Source organism: Lepidochelys kempii, chromosome 16, assembly GCF_965140265.1.
Source record: "Lepidochelys kempii isolate rLepKem1 chromosome 16, rLepKem1.hap2, whole genome shotgun sequence".
In the NCBI taxonomy this organism is placed as follows: domain Eukaryota; kingdom Metazoa; phylum Chordata; order Testudines; family Cheloniidae; genus Lepidochelys; species Lepidochelys kempii.
In genome coordinates this window covers 11,142,774-11,168,578 of record NC_133271.1, presented here as the reverse complement: position 1 = coordinate 11,168,578, position 25,805 = coordinate 11,142,774, and the positions used below count along the sequence as shown (strand labels likewise).

Sequence of the window (25,805 nt, the reverse complement as noted above, 5' to 3'; positions counted from 1 at the left end):
GTGTCCACAGGGCTGGGTTATCTTTTTTGATGGAAATGCCGCTGCTCATGTCCAAACAGGTGATGCGAAAAATCCCTTTGCTGGCTTGGCTGGTGATGAGTAATATCAAAAGCAGTGCTCATAGTCCCGAGGATTCCCTCTCATCTCCTGCCAAGCACCTGCATGTCTCCCGTCCCCTCTTCCAGAAGCATCTCTCCACTTCCCCTCCAACCTTTCCCCCACTGACACATTGCTAACAGGAGATCATAAGCAACAGTGGCCCCACTGCCTTGAAATCAGTTTGCATTTCCCATGTGGTGAACTCCCCTCCCCAGTCATGTTGGCACCTTCACAGCTCCCCCACCCATCCCTTCCTCTTTGATGTTATTTACAAAGGGGAAAGACGTCTTTCTGCGGAAGTAACGTTTACAAGAACACCCAACCCAAGAATGTAACCAACACACACCGAGAGGAACGCATCCCTGAGACGCCACGTACTGGCCTCACCTCCTCCACCCCACCCCGAGCACTTGCTTTTACAGCACACCTGCACTTGGCTGATGGAGCTGCTGGCAGCAGTGACGAAGCATTCTTGTTACAAGCTCGCTTTGTGAAACCTGCGTTGTCCCTCCTTTCTCCCCTACACCTCCGTCTGGAATAATAAAAGGTGGGTTCCCCTTAGCAGAGGTGAAGCCAGGACATGGAGCTGGCGTCACAAAGTGTACGCCTCACGTACATGCTCCAATGGCTTCCCAGAGCCAGCTAGGAACCTAGACGGTTAATTGATCGACCTGTGGTGGCGACACACGACCACACAGACAGGCTGTGCCGCACCAGGTCAAACCATTGGTCTATCCATGGCAGCAGTGGCCAATAGCTAGGGCCCTACCAAATTCATGGTCCATTTTGGTCAATTTCACGGTCATAGGATTTTAAAAATAATAAATTTTTTTTATGATTTCCACGATTAAAATCTGAAATTTCAGAGTGTTGTAACGGTAGGGGTCCTGGAGTTGTGTGTGGGGGTGTCGTAAGGCTTATTGTAGGGGGGCCTACGGTACTGCGACTCTTCCTTCTGTGCTGCTGCTGGCGGCGGCTCTGCCTTCGGCGCTGGGCTCCTGCCAAGCAGCTGCCGCTCTCCCGCTGCCCGGCTCTGAAGGCAGAGCCACCGCCAGCAGCAGCGCAGAAGTAAAGGTGGCCTAGTGTGGTGTTGTCACCCTTCCTTCTGCCCTGCTGCCTGCAGAGCTGGGGCCTCAGTCAGCAGCCGCCGCTCGCCGGCCGCCCAGCTCTGAAGGCAGCCCAGAAGTAAGGGTGGCAATACCATGACCCCCCTAAAATAACCTTGCAACTCCCTTTTGGGTCAGGACCCCCAATTTGAGAAAGGCTGATCTCCCCCGTGAAATCTCTATAGTAGAGGGTAAAAGCACACAAAAGACCCGATTTCACAGGGGGGAAACCAGATTTCACAGTCTGTGACGCATTTTTCATGGCCGTGAATTTGATAGGGCCCTACCAATAGCCGATGCTTCAGCAGAATGACTCTAAGGTATTTACTGAGTCCCCATCATGGTGATATCTGAGCACTTCACAGTAATTAATGCATTGCTCCTCACAACACCCTGCAAGGCAGCACAGTGCTGTTATCCATATTTTACAGTTGGGGAACTGAAGCACGGAGAGGCTAAGTGGACTTGCCATGAGTGTCACAGAAAGTTTCTGGCAGAGCAGAGAATCCAAGCTGGGTCTCTCACATCTCGTCACCCTAAGCACGGGCGATTCCTTCCCCTCTTACCCAATAATCAGGATGGCCAACACATCAGTAGTGCAGAGTGAAAAAAGAGATCTTTCCAGATCCCTGCAAGGCATTGCTTTAGGGGTTTAAGCACACAAAGTGTTATTTCCTCTGAGGTATCACCTTCCATTGCTATGCGAAGTGCTTACACCACAGTAGGGTAGCTCAGCACTGCAGCTGTACCACTGTAGTGCAGACATACCCATAGCCTAGGAGTCAGAGATTCTGCATCTGACTATCTCGGGTCTTTGGCGGCCCCTGTCATCGGAGAACCTCGCAAGCAGAAACAACAACATCTCTCTCTTCTGTCCCAGCCTGCAGGAGAAACAGCAGATTATAGTCGGTGTGCGGGGACGTCTATAGGAACCCAACAAAAGCTAACTCTGACAGATCAGTTCTGAACCTGGTAAAGCCCCTGGTTGTTCCCACCTCTTGTGGGGACGGGGTCCATAGCACCACTCCAGCTTCTGCCAACATCCTGCCTCCTGCACCCATAAGTCCCCGATTATTGGCTGATCCTGTCAACTGCAACCGTCATGGGAAGCCACGGCAGCAGGAGGAAAACTGATCTCAGGACTAGCCCCATCAAGGACTTCAGTGATAAGAACAGAGATCTAGAACTGCATTCTAATCTATGGGGAGCCTGGGGTGATGCTTTCAGGGCAACCAGCGTTGCTAAGCAGGTAGGTGGATGCATTTGGTACAACCTGGACCTTCTTCAGACTGCAGTGGCTTCACTCCTAGATCCAAGGGGCATTAATCCAGCCTGGGATGTTGTGAACAGGTGGATTACCATGGCCAGGTCTGTGCCTGAAAGCTGGGGTACAATCTTCCAGTCAGTTGTAGAATTCATTATTTTTCTGCCACTGTGGCTATTTAGGCCTTCAACAGCCCTATTCCTGGCTATGCCACTGACTTGCTACATCGCCTCAGGCCAGTTACTTACAATAAAGCCTTGGTCCCTGACTCCCCATCTGGAACATGGGTTAACATCAACAGTTGGCCCCCCCTTTGGAGTGCTGGAAGGCTTGTTTGTAAAGCCAGTTTGTAGAGTGGCTGGCCCAGTGGCTACACATCATGGCTGCTGCTTGGGGACACTGGCTCAGCACTAAAAAGCAGGGCTGTGGTAGGCTCTGAAATAGCAACATGTGCTATTCCTGCAGACCCGGCCTGCAACCCCGCTGGCACGCATCACGGCCAGCAGGGAATACGATGGCGGCTTTAAAAAGCATTAAAGGCCTTTGATGTTTTAATATACTTTCCCTAACATCACGTCGCAGCAGCATGCAGTTCTAATAAAGGAAAAGTAATAGATGCCAAACATACGGCTTCCATTTCATGCCAGGACAGCTTCAATTGGAATTGTCACTGGCCTGAAACATGTTTCTCCTTAGGAGTCTTGCTGTTCTTTCCATGTGGTTTGAATCAGGATTGCTTTCCCTCCCCCTGCCCCAGGACAAAGTTTGGGAATGTGGGTTAGGAAGGAAAAAAAAAATCAAACCCCTAATGCTTGAAATAGAAAACCACGGATTAGCCCTCCCGAGGAATCCCAGCGGCGGCTCATTCAGCGTTGATCTTTGGCAAACCGGAAGAGGTGGGTACGTGAAGCAGGGAGGCTGCTGCTACGGGCTCCACCGCTTTGCAGAATTTACCCCTGGCGACACTGCTGCTGTGACTGCAGGAAGCCTGCCAGTGAAGTTATGACTAATCAAAGCGCGTGTGCCAGAATATACAGCACTCCTCACACCGACACAGCGCACTGGGTCAGAGTGTCAAACCCCTCTTTTCATTTCATGGCTGGTCCACAGAAAGGATCAGTGCTTCATTTGTGCTAGGGCTGAGCCCTGGCACCTCTGGGCTTGCTGCATCGGTTATGAATGTAAAAAAAATTGCTTGAGCCCTGACACCTTTCATTATAAATTAAGCAACAGAAAGGATTAATTGCTTATGGTTACTATCTGCTAGCAGAGTTCCTCCTTTAGGTTAACTGGTAGAGTCCTCTGCTTTGGTGTGGCAGATCGTGGGTTCAAACCTTGCTGCTGATGCCTGGGGGGAGTTTCTGACTTGGGGGTAGCAGGGTTATCTCTTACTGCTCCCCAGAGTTTGTGTTCTGAGTGACAATGAGTTTTTTGATCCTCTGGCCCGTGGAATACTTACTGTGCAGGACAATGCTAAGAGCCTCCTTAAGACCAGCTTCTCCTTGGATGCTCACAAGATGTGAGTAGATCATCAAAGAAATGCAGATGTGCTGAAGACATGAACATGCCTAGGCTGAGAAACCACTCATTCTTACTGCCAGAACTCTCACCTGCCCTCCCCACTACCCTCAGGCATAGGGCCAGGTTGGAAATTAGATTGTAGGCTCTTCAGAGGGAGGCTGTGTGGCCAAGTGGACAGGACATGGGACTAGGATTCCTGGATTCTATGCCAGGCTCTGACCCAACACTGCCATAATTGAGGCTGGAGCAGGCATTCACAAACATGAAGGTCAGGCTTTTAAAATCTGACAATTAACTTCTCTGTGCCTCAGTTTCCCCAGCTGTCAGAAGGTCTTAGAATTTATTTGCTGCCTGACGATGTGAGGCTCAACTGGTGTCTCAGAAGCTCTTTGAGAGCCGCAGGTGCCAGGTGTTACTGAAGTGACACTATTTCCAGGCAGAAACTGTAAGTCCCATTTTCGTTTTACCCTGGCAAGAAAGCCACCTCCCCAGTTCCAGCTGCACCTCTCTGCTCAGGGGTATGGGTTTTCAGGAGGAGCCAGATGCTGTGCAGTTCACCCTAAAATGCACTGCCCTGGGGAGCAAGCAGTTTGAGTTTTCCTTTCCTTCTCAGCTCTCAGCAGAAAAGGGAGTGTCCTAGACTCACCATGAACGCCAGCCAGTCTTCCTTTGAATTTCTCCAGAGAACAACGGTAGGTACACCAGGCATGCCTGGGGGGCCTGGATCTCCGGGGGGGCCTGTTCTCCCCATTGCACCAGGGTGCCCCTAGGAACGAGAAGAGTGACTCCTTTAAGACAGGCTTGGATTTTTCAGTCAACACAAACCCAGAGCTGGGCCTGAACCAAAACCACGTACCCCAACTGAGGGGGAGTTCAGATCTGAACAACTGGGCCAATTCCTGTGACCCAAATGGGATAAACCAAAACCCGGAGATCCAAACCACCCTGGGAAAGTAAGGAGCTGGGAATGAAATATGTGGCTTGACCCAGCTCTAAACCGTACAGAGAATACACGCAGTTCGAGCGAAATGCTGAAGGTGGAGATTGCAGTTGTATCTCGCTCTATAACGCCAAGATACTAACAAAAGAGAGCAGCCTGACTGCATTCCACATACACATCTCTACCCAGCTCTTGCTCCAAAGAGAGACATTGAGATGTACTAACAAATAAATCCATCACCACTCCATTATCTCTAAAAGCACTGATCTGAACATTCATAGAATCCTAGAATATTAGGGTTCGAAGAGACCTCAGGTCATCTCGTCCAACCCCTTGCTCAAAGCAGGACCAACACCCACTAAATCATCCCAGCCAAGGCTTTGTCAAGCCAGGCTTTAAAAACCTCTAAGGAAGGAGATTCCACCACTCCTTAGGTAACTCATTCCAGTGCTTCACCACCCTCCTAGTGAAATAGTGTTTCCTAATATCCAACCTAGACCTCCCCCACTGCAACTTGAGACCATTCGTCCTTGTTCAGTCATCTGCCACCACTGAGAACAGCCGAGCTCCATCCTCTTTGGAACCCCCCTTCAGGTCGTTGAAGGCTGCTCTCAAATCCCTCCTCACTCTTCTCTTCTGCAGAATAAACAAGCCCAGTTCCCTCAGCCTCTCCTCATATGTCATGTGCCCCAGCCCCCTGCTCATTTTCGTTGCCCTCCGCTGGACTCTCTCAATTCGTCCACATCCTTTCTGTAGTGGGGGGCCCAAAACTGGGCGCAGTACTCCAGGTGTGGCCTCACCAGTGCCGAATAACCACTTCCCTCAGTCTGTACACATCGAGCGGGGCACCCCAGGTTCAGACAGATAAACTATGCTGAGTGAGGCTAGGTTGAGAAGGGCCTGTGTACCTGAAGCAGCAAAATCACCATTGTCTCTGTGGCAGAACGGCCAAGATTTTAAGCCGCATCTGAGAAACCAGCATCCCCATGTGGGCCTGCTGGCTGCAGTTTCAAGCACTGCCCTGGCATCTTCCTTCCTTTTTCAAGAGGGAGCGTGGGGTGATTTAAAGTCACCCTGTGCACAGATAGCACAGCTGCGAGGACTGGGATTTAACCATGCCAAGGGTTGAGAGTTTGGATTTCTAAAGCTGGGAAAAGAGGCACTGTGCAGGGACATAGCCTTTGGAATAGGTCTCTGTAGTGCCCTGCCACCCTTGCAGGAGCAAGTCTCAGAGCCTGGATCTACTGACTTGGGCTCACGGGGCTTGTGCTACAGGCCAATAACAGCCAGGTAGATATTTGGGCTCGGGCCGGAGCCTGGGCTCCGAAACCAGCACGAGGGACGCGTGTCAGAGCCCAGGCCCCAGCCAGAGCCTGAAGGTCTACACTGCTATTTATAGCCCCTCAGCACAAGCCCTGCAATCCTGAGTCAGTTGACCCGAGCTCTGACACTCACTGCTGGGTTTTTTTTTTGCTGTGTAGATGTACCCTGAGGAGCTAAGTCTCAGACCTAATAGACAACGTGAAGCAACACTGGAGTGATGCCTGCTTCCCTCCCTCCACAATAGAACATCCAGGGTCTCGCTCTGTCAACAAGGCTATTCCTAAGGTCTACAGAGTCTTTGTTAACAGAAAGAGCTGGGTGGTCTACTAGAGAGAGCACTAGACTGGGACTTGGGAGACCTAGCTTCTAGTCTCAAGTCTGACCCTGAATGGTATTGGGTAAGTCACTTTACTGCTCTGTGCATCAGTTTCCCCATCTGTGAAGTGGGCATAATGATACTTTTTAAGGTACCTAGTGGTAGTTCAGAATAATATTAGTAGTTCAAACTCCTCTACTGTGCTTGTACAGAAAAGCTGTCTCAAGATACAAGTATGAATTTGGCTCGAAAACATCCCAACAAAAGCTGAATTATCATTGTATAAGTATTGGACCACCAGGCTTGGTGTGCAGGAATCTCAGAAGCTAACCAGGCAGTTTCTAATCAGAAGAAATGTCAGCTGCATTTGCCCCTGGACCTAAACCACATCTAACGAAGTTTAAGAGTTTTCCAATTTACTCACTTTGTCTCCTTTGGGTCCCAGAGGTCCGCCTCTCCCTCGGCAACCCTGAAAAGCAAAACAAGAGCTGTGTCACTCAACTGTGTTTGTTTGCCCTACTCCACCTACAAAGACCCTGGCATAGAAGGACAATCTTGACCTGTGAAGATACCCCAAGCTGGTCATAGGACAGGTATTTCTAAGCAGAGATACTGCAAACACAGGCTGGAAGGCAGATAACTCAACTGGAAGGCTGACCTTGCTGCTGGCTGGGTGTAAACCGATAGCATGACTGTCACAGGGCCTGTCTACATGGAGTCACTCAGGAAAATTAATATGGATGAATGACAGGTGGGAATTTAAAATTAAAGTGGCGTTAATTCAGTTTTTCTTAGTTCAAAATAAGATGAATTAAGGCCACTTTAGGACACTTAACCCAGCTACATTGCTCAGGGGCATGAAAAATCCACTCCTATGAGTGAAGTAGTTAAGCCAACTTAAAATCCCCTGTATAGACAAAACTAGGTAGATGGAAGAAAATAGCGACCACTTCTTGGGGAGATCTATTTACTGCAGGAATCCGAGAACCCCGCCCATGCAGTAGTAAGTGTCCACAGTGAGGCGCTGCAGGATTTTAAGTGTAGAAAAAGCCAGATTCCTTTTCTTTGCAGGAAAATGCTGATTCCCACTACAAAGTCTTGTTCCAATGAAGGGTCAGTTTTGTAGAGAAGATTTGGTGCAAGATGGAATTTCTCATCAAAACACAAAAGAGACCTTGATCCAAATCAGGTAAGACTTGAACAGAGGACTCCCGCATCCCAGCTGAGTGCCATAAGCACTGGGTTATTGGCTATATAGGAGTAAGGCAGAGCTGGACACACACCATAGGACAGCGAAACAGTTTCAGCAGTGACAGGTTTCAGAATAGCAGCCATGATAGTCTGTATTCACAAAAAGAAAAGGAGTACTAGTGGCACCTTAGAGACTAACAAATTTATTTGAGCATAAGCTTTTGTGAGCTACAGCTCACTTCATCGGATGCATTCAATGGAAAATACAGTGGGGAGATTTATATACATAGAGAACATGAAACAATGGGTGTTACCATACACACTGTAAGGAGAGTGATCACTTAAGATGAGCTATTACCAGCAGGAGGGGGGGGGGGGAGAGAAAGGGATTATCACCTTTTGTAGTGATAATCAAGGTGGGCCATTTCCAGCAGTTGACAAGAACGTCTGAGGAACAGTGGGGGGTGGGGGAAATAAACATGGGAAAATAGTTTTACTTAATTCCAATTCAGCAGTCTCTCATTGGAGTCTGTTTTTGAAGTTTTTTTGTTGAAGAATTGCCACTTTTAGGTCTGTAATCTCGAGTGACCAGAGAGATTGAAGTGTTCTCCGATTGGTTTTTGAATGTTATAATTTTTGACGTCTGATTTGCGTCCATTTATTCTTTTAAGTAGAGACTGTCCAGTTTGACCAATGTACATAGCAGAGGGGCATTGCTGGCATATATCACATTGGTAGATGTGCAGGTGAACGAATTTCAGCAGTGTAAATCCCACTGATGATCAATGAGACTGTTTCTTGACTGCCTACGTCACTTTAAAATGGTACTTAGGAGCCTTGGAAAATGCGATCCAATTCCTCCATTTGACAGTACCCATCTTTAGTTTGTAAAGCTTTTTGCTCAGGAAAAGGATGAAGTACAAATATCAGCAGCAGCTGTGGGGGTGGTGTATCTTTGTTTTCAGTTGTTTTGTAAGGGGAAAAGCTCTGCATCAAGTTCTCTAGTCCAGTGGCTCTCAGCCCTTCCAAACTACTGTACCCTTTCAGGAGTCTGATTTGTCTTGTGTACCCCAAGTTTCACCTCACTTAAAAACTACTTGCTTACAAAATCAGACATAAAAATACAAGTGTCACAGCCACACTGTTACTGACAAATTGCTGACTTTCTCTTTTTTTACTGTAGAATTATAAAATAAATCAACTGGAATATAAATATTGTACGTACATTTCAATGTATAGTACATAGAGCTGTATAAACAACCCATTGTATGAAATTTTAGTATGAACTGACTTCGTTAGTGCTTTTTACATAGCCTGTTGTAAAACTAGGCAAATATTTAGATGAGGAGTTGTACTCCTGGAAGACCTCTATGTATCCCTGCGGCTACATGTACCCCTGGTTGAGAACCACTGCTCTAGCTTAATAAAAGTTCAGATCTTTAGTTACTGTAAATCAGCACAGCTCTATTAAAATCTTTAGTGTTATGTGCCTTTCCACCACCTGAAGATCTGATCCCAAAATATACCACCTGTATCAACAAGATTGGTGATTTCAATTGCAACAGGAAGCAAACACCCTGAGTCCCAAGGGTAAACTGCAATTCAACACATTCGTTCTGGGCCTGGGTATTTTTACTGAGCACAGCCTGCAAGCCAAGCCAACACGTGACTGGTGACTCTGTAATGCAAGTCATGTTCTACTAAGCGCTGACACCAGACTCAGTTTACCGAAGAATTTACCTTGAGGGGGTAGCGTTCATAAGGCCTTCTATCAGCCAGCAAAAAAACAACCAAACAAAACACCTCCTTTCACGCTGAGTGGAAGAGAAAACAAAGAGCCACAGTCTGTATCAATAGCCTTCCCTGGACCAGCAACAGCAATGAAAATTACTCCTCAAACTGCTCTCTGTCCATATTGCCCAGCTATATTTGAGGGTAGCGGCCTTGGCACAGAAATAACTCAAACACTGTTCTGAAGTCGAGCCCATTATCCAGCATGTTGTACTGGAACAACATTGCAAACAGGTATGAATGCCACATGGCTTCATGCTTTGTGGACGTCCAGCCACAGACGTTCCGGCCCGGTTCACAGCAATTTTGAGGTTTTTTTTTTTTTTTAAATAGAATCATATGGTGCACATTTCTCCTGAATGACAGCCACCTCGGGGGAGTTCATCCTTGAACAGGATTCTCTGTAACGCGCGTGATGTTTAAAAGCGCAATTGGAAAGTTCTGGCTGACTTTCAGGATGCGTGTAATGCCGACGGACGCTGTTGTGGGTAAAATATAAAGCAGCGCCTGGGTATAAAAACACAACAGAGCTAACAGAGGCAGCTTTTCAGTCCCAAGAGCCATGGACATGAACTAGTCCTGCTGATTATTTGTGCTAGTGACCCACCTGTTTAATGAGCGGTGTGTGCAGTGATCGTCCGTGATTTCGCTCTCCACACAGGTGCCCAAAATATTTAAGAACTGTGGGCACAAATGTCTCTAAGTATTTATACAGTGCCCACAACCATGGTATCTGAAAGCTAGACCCAGTAGTCTCAAATCTGGGTGCCTACCAACTTGTGCATATTAATAAGTGGTCTGATTTGCAAAGAGGTTGAGTCTCCACATCTACCACGGAAGTCAGTGAGAGCTGGGAAATTATGTTCTAGGTTCCTACTGGCTTGGGATGCTCGCTTGGCTGAGCTGTGGAGCGACCAGTTGGGAATCAGGCATTGTAGTGCTGCTACCAACCTCTCTTCTTTCGTATGAGACCAGTCCCTTCTGGGAAGAAGGATAAAGGAGTTGGAGGCGCAAGTGGTGTTCTCGTCCATCCTTCCCGTGGAAGGAAAAGGCCTGGGTAGGGACCGTCGAATCGTCAAGTCAACGAATGGCTACGCAGGTGGTGTCGGAGAGAAGGCTTTGGATTCTTTGACCATGGGATGGTGTTCCATGAAGGAGGAGTGCCGGGCAGAGACAGGCTTCATCTTACGAAGAGAGGGAAGAGCATCTTTGCCAGCAGGCTGGCTAACCTAGTGAGGAGGGCTTTAAACTAGGTTCACCGGGGGAAGGAGACCAAAGCCCTGAGGTAAGTGGGAAAGCGGGATACCGGGAGGAAGCACAGGCAGGAATGTCTGTGAGGGGAGGGCTCCTGCCTCATACTGGGAATGAGGGGCAATCAACAGGTTATCTCAAGTGCTTATATACGAATGCACAAAGCCTTGGAAACAAGCAGGGAGAACTGGAGGTCCTGGTGATGTCAAGGAACTATGACGTGATTGGAATAACAGAGACTTGGTGGGATAACTCACATGACTGGAGTACTGTCATGGATGGTTATAAACTGTTCAGGAAGGACAGGCAGGGCAGAAAAGGTGGGGGAGTAGCACTGTATGTAAGGGAGCAGTATGACTGCTCAGAGCTCCGGTACGAAACTGTAGAAAAACCTGGTCAGCTCCCAGACTGCTGCGCTGGGCATCACAAAATGGGGAAGAGATGGCCAGCCCCCTGTGGAGATAGAGGTGGTTAGGGACTATTTAGAAAAGCTGGACATGCACAAGTCCATGGGGCCGGACGAGTTGCATCCGAGAGTGCTGAAGGAATTGGCGGCTGTGATTGCAGAGCCATTGGCCATTATCTTTGAAAACTCGTGGCGAACGGGGGAAGTCCCGGATGACTGGAAAAAGGCGAATGTAGTGCCAATCTTTAAAAAAGGGAAGGAGGAGGAACCTGGGAACTACAGGCCAGTCAGCCTCACCTCAGTCCCTGGAAAAATCATGGAGCAGGTCCTCAAAGAATCAATCCTGAAGCACTTGCATGAGAGGAAAGTGATCAGGAACAGCCAGCATGGATTCACCAAGGGAAGGTCATGCCTGACTAATCTAATCGCCTTTTATGATGAGATTACTGGTTCTGTGGATGAAGGGAAAGCAGTGGATGTATTGTTTCTTGACTTTAGCAAAGCTTTTGACACGGTCTCCCACAGTATTCTTGTCAGCAAGTTAAGGAAGTATGGCCTGGATGAATGCACTATAAGGTGGGTAGAAAGCTGGCTAGATTGTCGGGCTCAATGCCTCCATGTCTAGTTGGCAGCCGGTGTCAAGTGGAGTGCCCCAGGGGTCGGTCCTGGGGCCGGTTTTGTTCAATATCTTCATAAATGATCTGGAGGATGGTGTAGATTGCACTCTCAGCAAATTTGCGGATGATACTAAACTGGGAGGAGTGGTAGATACGCTGGAGGGGAGGGATAGGATACAGAAGGACCTAGACAAATTGGAGGATTGGGCCAAAAGAAATCTGATGGGGTTCAATAAGGATAAGTGCAGGGTCCTGCACTTAGGACGGAAGAATCCAATGCACCGCTACAGACTAGGGGCCAAATGGCTAGGCAGCAGTTCTGTGGAAAAGGACCTAGGGGTGACAGTGGACGAGAAGCTGGATATGAGTCAGCAGTGTGCCCTTGTTGCCAAGAAGGCCAATGGCATTTTGGGATGTATAAGTAGGGGCATAGCGAGCAGATCGAGGGACGTGATCGTTCCCCTCTATTCGACATTGGTGAGGCCTCATCTGGAGTACTGTGTCCAGTTTTGGGCCCCACACTACAAGAAGGATGTGGATAAATTGGAGAGAGTCCAGCGAAGGGCAACAAAAATGATTAGGGGTCTAGAACACATGACTTATGAGGAGAGGCTGAGGGAGCTGGGATTGTTTAGTCTGCAGAAGAGAAGAATGAGGGGGGATTTGATAGCTGCTTTCAACTACCTGAAAGGGGGTTCCAAAGAGGATGGCTCTAGACTGTTCTCAATGGTAGCAGATGACAGAACGAGGAGTAATGGTCTCAAGTTGCAGTGGGGGAGGTTTAGATTGGATATTAGGAAAAACTTTTTCACTATGAGGGTGGTGAAACACTGGAATGCGTTACCTAGGGAGGTGGTAGAATCTCCTTCCTTAGAGGTTTTTAAGGTCAGGCTTGACAAAGCCCTGGCTGGGATGATTTAACTGGGAATTGGTCCTGCTTCGAGCAGGGGGTTGGACTAGATGACCTTCTGGGGTCCCTTCCAACCCTGATATTCTATGATTCTATGATCCCCAAAGGACGTTTACAGGCAACGCTATACTTAAGACTATCGAAGCCTTCTTGTGCTGCCCCAATGGTATCGGTACCTTCCTCGAGTCCCTTCTCTGGTTTTCCTCATCCTTTACCTTCAGGGCCCTCTCAGTTCTGCTCTCACCTAACTCCTTGCTAAAAGAAACCCACCAGTTCAGCTGGTTATACTCACAGTCCATCCTGAACCGCCATCTCGCGCTCTCGGTTTCTCTAAATTCTCTTCACCATCTGCTCTTCTTTTGTCTCCTCTGCCTGCTTTTTATTATTTATATCGTACCCCATCCCCGCAAGAAGGATCACTCTTCCCATGCACCCCTCCCTCTTTTCCATCTTCTCTCAGATGACATCGCCGGACTTTCTCATCCCTGAACTGTTATTCCATGCACGCTATGAGTTAGAGGACAGCCTCTTCAAGGCCTCAGCATCTCCCTATAACCTCTTTGCATTCACACTGGGGGGATATACAGGGAGGCGCAGGACTTTCTCTCAAGCAGGGCAATCCATTCAACCAAAATTAGGGAGGAAGGTTAAGGCACTGGACTAGGTCTCAGGAGGGCTGGGTTGAAATCCAGACTCTGCCACTGCCTTCCTGTGTGACCTTGGGCAAATCACTTGTGCTCTGTGTGTCATTTCAGATTATAATTCTTCCTGCCGCCCTTTGTTTAGGCTGCAATTTGTTTAAACTGTAAACAATTCAGGACAGGGACTCTTACACCATATTGCTGTTAGCTCAGCCACTGCATGATGGGTCTCCAATCTCAGCTGGAGCCTCTACATGCAACTGTAATACAAATAATGAGTAATATTAAAATTAATCTGTACCTGAGTCTCATAAATGGACTGGTATTTTCAAAGAGAAAAAAATCCCTCTTCCATGGTCTTGGCCATGGGCACATATTATAAACTAGGCTGTGTTCATGTATGGGATACTCTATCTTTCTGTATTTTGATGGACAGTGAACTGATTAGATTATATCCTCCTAGCTCACATTAATGAATAGCCACCACAAATTCACCAACTAAATGCCATCTCAGGAGGGAAACATTACAGACAAATATATAATAATCCTGATATATGACGGACAGAAAGAGGTGAAGATTTGGGAGTTGTTACTGAATGCAACAGTCATCATGGCATCAGCTACCATTTCACAGTATATATTTCTCTCTCCTTACAAGCCAAATTCCTTTTACATTGATACCATTTAAAGCAAGACAGGACACATTCACAGCACCAACAAGAATGGCCTCAGTGGCTGTAGCATTTCAGAGCAGAAGATGAAAACTGATCCATGGGGTCTCTTAAAGAAGAGAGTTCATACTCAGTGTCATTCTGGATGTAATCCTTCATCTTCCAGAGTGACCTGATATTTGTAACTCCACGTGTCATGAAACCACAGACAACTCCTTGGAGAAAACCAGAGTTATGCTTCTGCATTTGCTTCCCCTGTGGAATCATACTGCCCTCTGACACAATGCGTTTCTATCAGAATTCAGGGTAAATCCTGGAATGCAAAACATGCCAATTCCTTCAAATAATCAGTGTTAAATTTGATGAACGAACAAACAAACAAACAAACAAGGAATAAAAAAAGCCTGATAATGCTTACAAACTACCCTGAACCCTCCCCATATAAAACATTGGTAGTCAAAACCCCAGCACAGAAGCTTCTAATGTGGTAAAATTTTTGGAAGGATAAGAAGCAGAGATCATAAGCATCAAAAGTTTTTAAAATAAAAAAATACCTTGCACTTAACATAGTGCTTTTCACCTCTAGACCTCAGATCTCTTTACAAACGGTGAATGCGTAGCATCATTCCCACGTTGCAAATGGACACACAGACACGTAAGGGAGAGAAATGACTTGACCAAGGTCACACGGGAAATCAGCAGAAGAGTTGGGAGATAGAACCCAGGCCACGCAATCTCAAGCCTGTACTTAGTCTACTACAGCTTACTCCGACGCCCCACGCTGCAAACACTAGGCACAGTCTGACCTGGTTTAGCAAACCACCGTCTGTGCAAGGTTATTAAGGAAAGCTCTATCTATGATTCATTATGTGAGCAGCTCCTCAAAACAGTCTGCAAAGGCATACAACTTCTGACGAGGAACTGCAGCCAACAGAAACTAAAAAGCAGAAAGCTAAAAAGTGGAAAGCATCCTTGCTTTAGGAGTATGACACATTAGAAGCCCAAGGGGAGATCAATTGCTTTTTCTTTCCTTCCCTCTGAACAGCTTGCACAGACAGAGAGACTGCAACAGAATATGCTAGGGGTGCCCTTCCCATCATTAAGCATAAGCACCGCTGTATTAACCTGGCCCAGGTTAAGAGCTGCATCCCCTTGGCTCCCGCACCAACATGGCTGTTGACCACAAACCTCATGCTTCCTCCATCTGCCAGTGCTTTACTGCCTTGTAAAGGCAACTAACTCTGACAGGGCAGAGCAGATGAACATCTATGCTAAAAGCACAACCTCGCTTTCCCCAGCTCTCTGTCCAGCAATGAATCATGATCTCAGAAGCCAAGTGTCAGACCTTGTGCAGAGCTAAATGGGATCAAAACTATTCTGGATGTTAAAGTGATCTCTTGGCTTTTCCAAAGCACAGAAAAGCCTGACTGGGCCATTTTCAAGAGATCAGAAATATATAAATCTAGAACCAGAGAGACTTGTGCATGCAAATAAATAGAAATCTGAGAATTTGTGAAGGCCAGGAAGGAGGAGAAAGGACAACCAGGGCACTCTGGAAACAAAGACAAACTGAACATGTAAGACAGGGAACAAATCACGCTTCCATTCAACAAAGGCAGTTTATCTTTATGGCCACTTTGCCCTGGCTGTCACTTTTCCACAGCCTTGCGGCAATGGGACATTCTACTGAGCTCGGAAGAGGGAGTGGAAGTGTCATGATTGAAGCCCGATCATGGCTCCTGGGTCCTAATTCCTGACTCACCCTGGGGCTTCAGCCATGTCATTCTGCCTTGTTCATATGTGCCTCAGTTTCCCTCCTTATTTCTACTACAACACCTAAAGCCCTCAGACAAGACGGCTCCCACTGTGCTGGGTGCAGTACAAACACATAAGAGATTGTCTGTTGTATAAGCTTTTGGGGGGCAGAGACTAAGGGTGGGAACAGAGGCACAGAAAGGAGGCCCCTAACTTTGTTGCTCAGTAGTTGTGCAACCTTTGGGCCCAACATCCAGACCTTAACTTTAGGGACTTTAAGGAGAAGTCTATCCATTCTACCCCAAGCAGATTTTGAAACCCACCCCAGGCCCCCAAAGGTGAAGTGTCAGAGACTGCATGAAGTCCACCAGGGACTTAGCTGTTGCTATAAACTTAATGTGGAAGGTGCTAAGATACTGTGGTAATGGGTGTCAGTGTCAAGTTTTAAGAGAGGAGAGAGGATGTGATTAATATAAGTTTAAGAGCCTTAACTCTGGGTTTCTTGTGTCCGTAATGTTTGCACTATTTAAAACTGAAAATCAACAACCGTAATTCCATGTGAAAGCCCCACCCTCCCCCTCCCCTATTCAATATCAGTGCTATTCTGTGCTTCCCTTACCTGGCACCAATCTACCACCGAGTCTTTGGCATCACATACGACTGAGATCTGGATTCATTTCTCATTCACTGCTGACTGGGGGGGAGCCCAATGCCCTCTGCCTTGCTGAACTGCCTGTGACAAACCAGTCAGGTCTGAATGTCACCCCTCTCGACATTAAATCCAGCAGAGGAAGCCGAAGGGTTTCTCATCAGGACTCCTTTCTCAAAGCACTGCCCTCTTGCTTCACTGGCGGTTCCCTTCTCTGGCTGCCATATCCATCCACCCCTTTGGGCCTTGTTCCTATGGGGTAGGGTCCTTGATGTCGGGGGAGATTCCCAGCTGGCGTGTTCGCTCTCATCAGGCTAGTGTGCTTCAAATAGTAGGGAAGGTGCAGTAGCACAGGGAGCAGCGAGTGTAAGCGTAAAGCTGCCCGAACCCCGTAGGTGTATACTCAGGGCAGCTAGTCCACACACCACTTGCCATTGCCTGTGCTACCCCGGCGACACTCCCGTTTGTAGCGCACTAGCTCGATGAGAGCGCCCCCAGGTGCGTCCACATGAGCTGGAAATCGCAGCCCCTCGCTTCAAGGGCAGACGCAGCCTTGGACTTTCTTTGTGGACTCGGTGCAGCCGCGACTCGTCCTTGGTGGCGCTGCTCCACTCCCAGACAGCGCGATCTCCTCCCTAGCCTCTGGTGCTCACCATTGCTTTCTGATGCGGGACAGCGTGCAAGTCCGAATTCCACCCAAGCAAGCATCAACCAATCTCTCCCCCTCCCCACTTTCAGAACCAATGAGCACCTCTGCTTTCCTCCACTGGGCTATTGTCGGGGACTACAGCACTTTAACTGAATCCCTCTGCTGTTTTGCTGCTAATTCTACAAGGATAATCAAGCAGCAAGAGCCAGCACAGGACACTGGGACAGACTACTCCGCTGGAGACACCAATGGTTCAACTCCCCTCCTGGTGGCAAAATTCCCCACTGCATGGCTCGAGAGACAAGAACCCAATCCCAAGCGATAGGAGGCCGGCCTCCTTCCAGCAGCGGAAACCCTCCAACTCCTCTGCACTGAGGAGCCCTGACCAACCACCTTTCCAGCTGACAAAACCCTGCCCGGCTTGAGCTTCCACCACATGCCTGTCTCTTTGTGACTGCGGAGTTTGCTACCCACCATGGGGAGAGCAGCAGGGACTAGCTGGGCTCCTCTTCTTTGTCACAGCCTCTTTGGTTTCATCTCCCACTGTGCACACACACGCTCTCCCTCAACACCCACTGCACCTGGAAAGCGCTGCCCTATCCTGAATAGCACTCAGCTTCCCTCTCCTCCTCCGGAGTCTTCTCCCATGTCCAGTCCCACCAGCTGGGTTCCCTGCCGCCTGGAAAGAAAGGAACTAACATAATCCACGCTGTGCACTGGATTAGTAGCTTTGCTTTGTGTCACCCTCCCTCCCTCTTGCTCAATAGCCACCTCCCCCCAGATCACATCACTTGACATCTATTCCAGACTATAAACCCCTCAGGCCAGGCACCCTGTCTTTGGCCTTTCTGCAAAGCACCAGCCACAGCTGTGCAATTGATAAAGCAAGGAATGAGAGTCTGAAGCACTGAGCCAGGCTAAGCAGAGCAGAGCCCACTGGGTAAGGCCAGGAAAGCTTACAGCAAGAATCAAGACACCCGGTCCAGTAGAGAGACGTATTTGGGGCAGCAGAATTTATTGCCACGTTCACAGAGGTTTTTGCATTGTGGAGGGCCCTAGGCAACGACACAGACCTAAACCAGCTCGGAAGAAAAATATTTCCCAGATTTAGTGCCTTCTGTGACATAGTTAAACACTTGAAAAATCCATTACTTCTTTGCTTTAGTCACCACGAGCCGTGGGGCATTTTAACAACCTTTTGGTGAGGCTTGTGTGTGTAAAACCACCTCGACGGGCTGGGCGGCGCAGAACCCCAGTGAGAAATGGGAACGACACAGGCCAATTGCGAGGCCTCCGATTTACAAAAGGAAACACCTGAAATTACTTGAAGCAACTCGGAGTCCCTGGATCATCATTAAAAGCCGGGTTAAGTTTTTCCATTCAGGATCTGCCTCCTGGCAGACGTTAAGACAAAATTAACTGGTCACACATATGCGCTGTACTATGGGGAGAAGGGCTAAAATCACCGACCCACAACTCAACTCCCACTTCAGACAAGTGGATGAAACACACCAGAGCAGGCCTGTGTGCAGCGGGCTCTAGAATAAGGAGTGTGACCCACAAGGGACATTTAGATCTGGTCAAAACATTTTGGTTGAAACATCTTTTCAGCAATCGATTTTTTTTTTTTTTGGTCTTTTCGAACAAAACAAAACATTTGGGAGCTTTCACCGTCTCTCCTTTTTCTAGTGGAAAATAAAGGGAAGAAAACCCAAACGAGAGTTATTTCTCAGTTTTGCTTAGCCATAAAAGAACAATTCTACCCCCCAAAATTGAACTAAACACCAATTTTTCCCCTCCTGAAATAGCTGGCAGGAAATTTACAGCTCTCATCTACTAGCTTTAATCACTCTGGCTTCTCCCAGGCTAGGCCATGTCCACCGAGTAGAGGGAGCTGACATTTTGTTGCATGCTCTGCTCATGTGATTCTCCCTGTCCTGATGGCAAGACAGCAGGATTGTCGGAAGTCGTAAAAACTTTGTGACTCTTGGAGTCTTCTCGGCCTCTGTTCTATTCTCTAGTGTAGTCCTACAGGCAAAAACAGCAGCAGCAAGAAAGTAGCTTGGGAGGCCGGGGGGGGGAACCTAGTGGACCTAAGTTTAAATGTCAAGTGACCCAATACTCTGGTGATAAAACACATTTTGTCTGAGGATGGGAGATTGAGCAGAATTAATCTTGTGACTGGGACAGAATTCTCTTAGGGCTGATTGTTTTACACGCAGTTAGTTGTTGCCATTAGAAAGTCACCCACAGCAGTTATAGGAAAATCACTGTGGTATTTGCTATACCACTGTGTGGAAACTGTGGGTAAAGGATGACCGTTTAATGACAACGACTGGAAAGCCTGAACACACATACAACCACATAAAACCGGCCGCTGGTAGAGAACTTGACACATGCAGATTATAAGAGGGAAAAGCAAATAACTCAGAATTCTAGTCCTGGAAGTTTAAGCAGAGATGGTCCAGATGGCTTTCACTGGATGGAGGACAAACATCCATCCATCCATCAAGCTAAGATCATGTTCATAGCTGTTATCAGAGGCTAAGGTCGTCAGAAATGAAGGGTTAATGCAGTCTGTGATGGATGTGGAACTGCTCTGTAATAATGTAAGAATACTGTACGTTAAGCTGGTTATTGGGATGGTCACTGTATGCTATATTGGGTTAAATCAATAGCGCTGTTAGGAAAGAAAGTGGAAGGCGAAAACAATGACAATAAGTGAGAGAGAGAGAGAGAGACACACACACACACACCCCCACACCCACCGACAGCAAACACTTTGGGGGTTACAGGACAACAGGAGAGCCACTGACTCTGAGGAGACTGGCTCCACCTCCCACTGAGTCCACCAAAGCTGGTTTTGGACAGCAAGGCTAAAAAACCTGGGAACAGAGAGAACAAAGAGCTCTGGCTGGATAAAAAAGGGACCATCTAGGGAGAGATGGTTGTTGCGGACCTGTTATGGGGAACAGATTGACACCCACTGGGGTGTCAGCAGACAGGCCTGCTGGTCCATCATCACTGGGTGGCAGGACTTTAAGAAAGTCAGACGTGCACATAGACTGTTTGTTGCCCTAAAATCCTTTTGTCTTATGTCTTCATTGCTACTGTGAAGATTAAACAACAGTTTGGTTTACAAAAGCCGGCTGGTCACTGTATTCACCTCTGGTCACACACGACCAAAGGGTAGCACAGTTGACACACACAGGGATGTAGCCAAGGACCCAGTCTAAGATTGGGAGAATCAACTGTTTCCACCCCAGGAAAGGTAAAGGCCCCAGGCCTGGCACCTGAGGTGCACTCGGCGAGGGGACAGAGGTGCAGCCAACCCTGGACCCATGGCATAGTCTTTCCACCCACGAGGCGGACAGGTTAGTCCAACAAGGGGTCACTGGGTGACACTGGTGAGGGAGATGAACAGCAGGTGTCGAGAAAACAGCATCGTGCCAGGTCCTCAGCAAACATGCTGCATGTTAAGCATCGTGACTCTTCAAAACCTCCCACCTTCACACCACCCTTCCCTTCCCAGGCCTGCAGCAGCATCTTGCATGGACCGGGCTATTGGCTCAGGCAGCTGCCCATTGACCCAGGCTTCCTGTCTCTGCTCCCACAGCACTCACCTCAGCCTGGTTCCACAGAGCCAGTGATGGATGCCCCCTGCCCACTCCCACAACACGCACGGTTGTTTGGGGGATGGGAGAGGGAAGGAAAGCAGCAAAAAATGGAGTGTGGGGGAGAGGCAGACAAATAAAATATAAAAGGTTGGGGAAGACAAACATAGAAGGAAGGTTTAGTGAACAGGGAATCTGATTAGGCTTCTGGATACCTGGATTCTATTCCTGGTTTGGCCACTGACCCACTGTGAAGCCCTGGGTGAGTCATTTTGCCTCTCTGTGCTGCTGTTTTATCCCCTGCCCTGCTATTTAGACTCTCTGGGGCAGAGACTGTCTTTCCCCATGTATTTGGACAGCACCTAGCACACTGGGAACCTCGGGTGGGATTTCAAGGTGCTATTGCTATACAAATAAACAACATGGAAAAACAAGAGAAGAAAAAGTGGGAGGAGAAAGAGAGGAAATGGAGAGAGAGAGAGAGTGCAGCAATTGTTCTGGGACATGGTGCAAGGGCACAAGAGAGCTGGGTCACATGCATCCACCAATCTGTGATGCATTAAGGTCTGTGTTGGAATTGCAAACTATCACTTTAAGAGTACAAGTGTGTGTGTGTGGGGGGGGGGGGGTCCTGGAGGGGGGACAGCATTCCCTAGTCCTGCTTGCAGCCAAGGGGGCTCCACAGGGAAGCGTGCCATGATGAGTCAGTCTGGAAAGAGTCAGTCTAGAGCAAGGTGGGGGGAGTTGTCTCTCGCTGTCTTAGGAAGCAGTCTGCTTTTTCTCTCTCTGTGTTTTTGGGTTCCTGTGTGTTATCGGTTTGAATTCTCCAAAATAAAGTTTGTTATGTTGCAACCTCCCAACCAGAGTACTTTTATCTAAGTTCTCTCTGTGTCTCTATGCTGTGAACATAACACAATCCATCGCCAACGGGGGACTCTAGCAGAAGTAAGAAGCTGGAAGTCACTGCGGGGGAACTTCTAACCACCAGGATGCTTTAGCTCAAGAGTGCATGTATTCCTAGAAACCTCAACCGATGCTTTGGGTGACGTGAGAATTACAAACAGGTGGAACTTTTTTGAAGCTTGCCAATGCTTTAGAAGGCACCAAGGCTTTCAGACCTTCCCAGGCAGCAGGGAAGCGGCAGCTCTTGCAAGTATCATTACAAACCGTCAAAATTACAGAAAGCGTTTTGCTTTTCTTTCTACCGATGAGCTGGACTTTGTGTCTATCTGCCCATGACTGTATATGCAGGAAGAAGAAAGGACATTTTTAATCATTTTAACCGGACAAGGCATTCTCTGTTAGCATTCCCTCCACATTCATTCAGCTGGAAAAGTGGGGGAAGGGAACAGTGACAGCACCTTAAGGGTTAAAAGTTTAATATTTTAAAGTAGACTGCCCATAGTTGTGGGGGCAGGGCTGAAAGGGAGGGAAGAATGAGGTGTACCTGTGCTATTGCAGAGTGCTCAATTCGGCATTAATGGCTGCCTCCTGCAGGGAGGCAGGGAATAATGACAGCTCAGCATGGTGGATGGAAGACTCCTGACCTCACCAGCTGTCAGGCATGGAGAAGAGCCTCCAATATCTGAGCATCTTCTTCATAAACCTCCCTGCCTTCCCCCAAATCCATGTCCCTTCACAGTCAAGGAGGCTTGTAACTTCTGACTGCTTCAGTTATGGTAAATGAGGATTCCCCACTGCATACAAAACTGTTCCCTTAAACACAACCCCTCACACCCAACTCCACTTACAGGCAAACCTGGAGGTCCTTGTGGCCCCCGGGGTCCTGGCTTCACTCGAACCTGTTGCCCATCTGTTTCTGTCCACAAGACACCACCCTGATCATGGTCCTCACTCCCCTTTGCTTCACTGTCTGTTTTCCCTTGATGCACAGCTCCTTTGTTGTGCTCTGTGGCGACCACCTCAGCGTCCAGTGATGTCTGCATTGGTTTCACAGCATCCTCAGGGCTTAGGGAAGCTTTAGAAGGTCTCTCTAGAGTTTCTTCACCCACAGGTACCTCCACCTTCCTATGGGAGTCAGAAGAGGGGGCCCTGGGTATGTTTCCTGCAGAGCCCGCTGTCTGGCTGACCTCTGCGGAGACTTTTGAGAAGATGGAAGGGTTTTCTAGGTCTATGATGGCATCAATTGGTTTGCTGGGTGAGAACCAGGTCCAAGAGCCCGTGTCTCCCTTCAGCTTGTCCGTAGTGATGTTCTCATCCTGGGATTTTGACACGTGGTCTTTCTTGGAAGCCGGTCTGTTTACTTTGGCGGAGGTTTGTGAAAGGATAACGTTGTCATCAGCCACCTGAGCATCTTGACGCCCAGAAGGAGGAACTGAGGTAACCGTGGTAATGGAATCACTGGCATTTCCTGCTACCTCCAACTCGCTTCTGCCAACTCCGGGCCTGCCAGGTCCTGTGATTTTATTGTACGTGGAGTTCAAAAGCTCAAAGCCTTCCTCTTCAATAGAAAGGCGTTCCTCCTCCTCCTCACCAGAGGGCCTTTTGGTAGAAGGGGCTGAAGTGAGGGAACTTCCATTGGGGCTGGGCCTAAGATTCTCCTGGGGATTCTCCCACACCAGGGGCGGCCTCACGGCCAAATCTGAAATGGTAAATTTTGAGCCCTGAAAGGGAGGAAGAAGAAAGAACATTTTTAATCATTTTAACCGGACAAGGTATTCTCTGTTAGCATTGCAGGCCTTTGGAAAACACCTGCTGTTGGCCATGCTGGTCCAGAAACAACCCATGTTTATTAGCTTTCAGGTCCAACCTTTTCTCCTTCACCCATGAGAAAATGGGCACTGGGTAGGGCTGGGTAACAGTGGCCTAGAGCAATTAAGTCATTTATATTTGATTATACAGAGTTGCTGGGTTGTTTGGTTTGATCTGGTGTAATGCATAGGCTAGTTTATGGCTAATTCCAGGGCAAAATGGAACTTCTCAGCTAAGGAGCCATAACCCAGAGCTCCTTAATTCATGAGTGTAATTTTAAAAGCTTGCTAAAGGCACCCAGAGCATTGGCCAAGTGAAATTCTAGGCCACAGACAAAACTTTAACATGTAGCCACTTCTATCAGCCTCGAACTAAAGGGTAAAACAAAATTAAATGCCTGTTTTTGTGGAGGGGAGCCAGGGGGATCGAAATCCAACCCTGGTGCAAGCGGATGTAACTGAAGTTCACGGAGTTACATGAGGCACAAATCCATAAACCCAAAGTCTTTGAGATACAACTTTCAAAGCACTTAAAGTCCCCTTGTGGTCTCTGTGCAGTCACATGCTCAGGCATGTCTCAATTAAGGGCAATTGCTAAGCTCCCAGCCCTTACTCTGAAACTTCCTCTTCCATTTAATGACAGGTTTCAGAGTAGCAGCCGTGTTAGACTGTATCCGCAAAAAGAACAGGAGGACTTGTGGCACCTTAGAGACTAACCAATTTATTTGAGCATAAGCTTTCGTGAGCTGTCTCTAAGGTGCCACAAGTACTCCTTTTCTTTCTTCCATTTAACAGCAGCTGGAATAACACTCTAGACAGGAAAGCTCCTTGAGGGTCCAGCAGGGAAGGGGGTTGGGGGGAAGGGAAAGGGAAAGATAAGAGGAAGGGCAGTCTCTTGGACATCTGTGGCAAATTAATGAATTAAACATGGTGACTAGCAAGGGTTTCATTCTGGGTTAGCCCATCAGAGTAAACTGCCCCCTTAGGGACGGTGCCACTAACAACTGGTCTTGCAGCTTCCTAGCACAAGAGAGATGGAGTCCTGGTACCTCACCCTTCCCCATACAGGGACAGGGGAGCGGGAAGGGGGAAATCACGAAATATAAGAAGTTCCAAACTGAAAAAGAAAATAACCTCCCGAAACAAGTAAGATGTTCAACCCAAAGTGGTTTAGCTGCATTAGAACAGATGTTAAACTTCATCGTCAGTATTCTTGTCACTAACTACAACTTAGGTTAACAGTAAGGTCTGAATCCAGAATTTTCAGCCATTCAGGCCCTCTATCTGGAAACAACACCCGACACATTCATTGTTCTCCCCTGTCTGCCTGTATCTGCTTGTTGTCTCAGACTGTAAACCCCTTTTGTTCTGTGTCTGTACAGGGCCTAGCACAACTGAGTCCTGGTCCATGACTAGGCGCTACCACAAAAGAAATAATAAATCACAGTCAGAATCCTCTTAAAGCAGTCACTAGAGGGAGACCAAGCCCCACACTTGCGTTGCCCTTTTAAATCACCAACAACTGCAGCCCATTGGCGATAGCAACAGCAAGAATGCTAGTGTAGACAGAGTCATCAATGTTGTTACTGGGGTTATACTGTTGTAAAATGGGGACAGACCAGGAAGGGACACTCGTTCGTGAGATCCTCTCTAGCCCATCCACATCTGCCAGGATCTTGCTTTGAGCAGAACTGGTTAGCAACATCATTTGGCCCAACTGTTTTCTAGGCACCTGGTCTTGGTTAACAGACCCACTGTTGCTTATTTAGAAATGCTGAATTAATCTGCCACCAACAGCAAGTGTACCAAGAGGCGAAATAAAGAGAGGAAACATAATTAAACTTCCAGAACATGTGGTGCCTCATTTAACTTGACAAGAGGGCGGGGAGAGGTGGGAACGAGGAGGAAGGAAAACAGACCTCAATCAGTTACCCTTCCCATATCTCTGTTTCTGTAACAGTGTTAGAACAGGCCTGGATTCACAAGGAAGCTGAGTGGGGGGACTGGGGCGGGGGGGGGGGGGGGGAAGGTTCATCAAAGCCATGACCCTGCTGATAAGTTAACACAACCATCCCCTTTTAAGTTCACCTATTAGAATCAATGAGGTGCTGTCTTGATTACAGAGAAACCCAAACAAGATACAGCTCTTATCAGGCAACTTCCTATCTTAAGAGTGTGCCCTAAAGTCTTGCCAACATCCTAGGTAGAGCTGAGCAGGAAAGTTTCCCCGTCCCATTAAAATTTTTGAGGTTTTGAAAATTTAGCACTTCCCAAATCAGGACAAAGTCAAAATCTCAAAAATGTTCATGATCCAGAAAGGAGGAGGGGGAGAATTCAGTTCCAGTTAATGGAAACATTTTGTTTTGATTGTGTCCATTTA

At 47.9% G+C, this 25,805-nt stretch overlaps 1 protein-coding gene across 1 annotated transcript in view; it reads right to left on the bottom strand.

The window, feature by feature from the left end:
• The window catches only part of LOC140899299 (uncharacterized), a 258,414-nt gene that overhangs the window by 113,127 nt on the left and 119,482 nt on the right, over positions 1–25,805 (bottom strand). The window contains exons 7-9 of the mRNA XM_073314570.1: positions 22,466–23,338; positions 6,994–7,038; positions 4,637–4,756 (exon numbers count right to left, since the gene is read on the bottom strand). Of these exons, the coding sequence (XP_073170671.1) occupies positions 4,637–4,756; positions 6,994–7,038; positions 22,466–23,338 (1,038 nt within the window). The remainder of the gene's footprint in view (positions 1–4,636; positions 4,757–6,993; positions 7,039–22,465; positions 23,339–25,805) is intronic.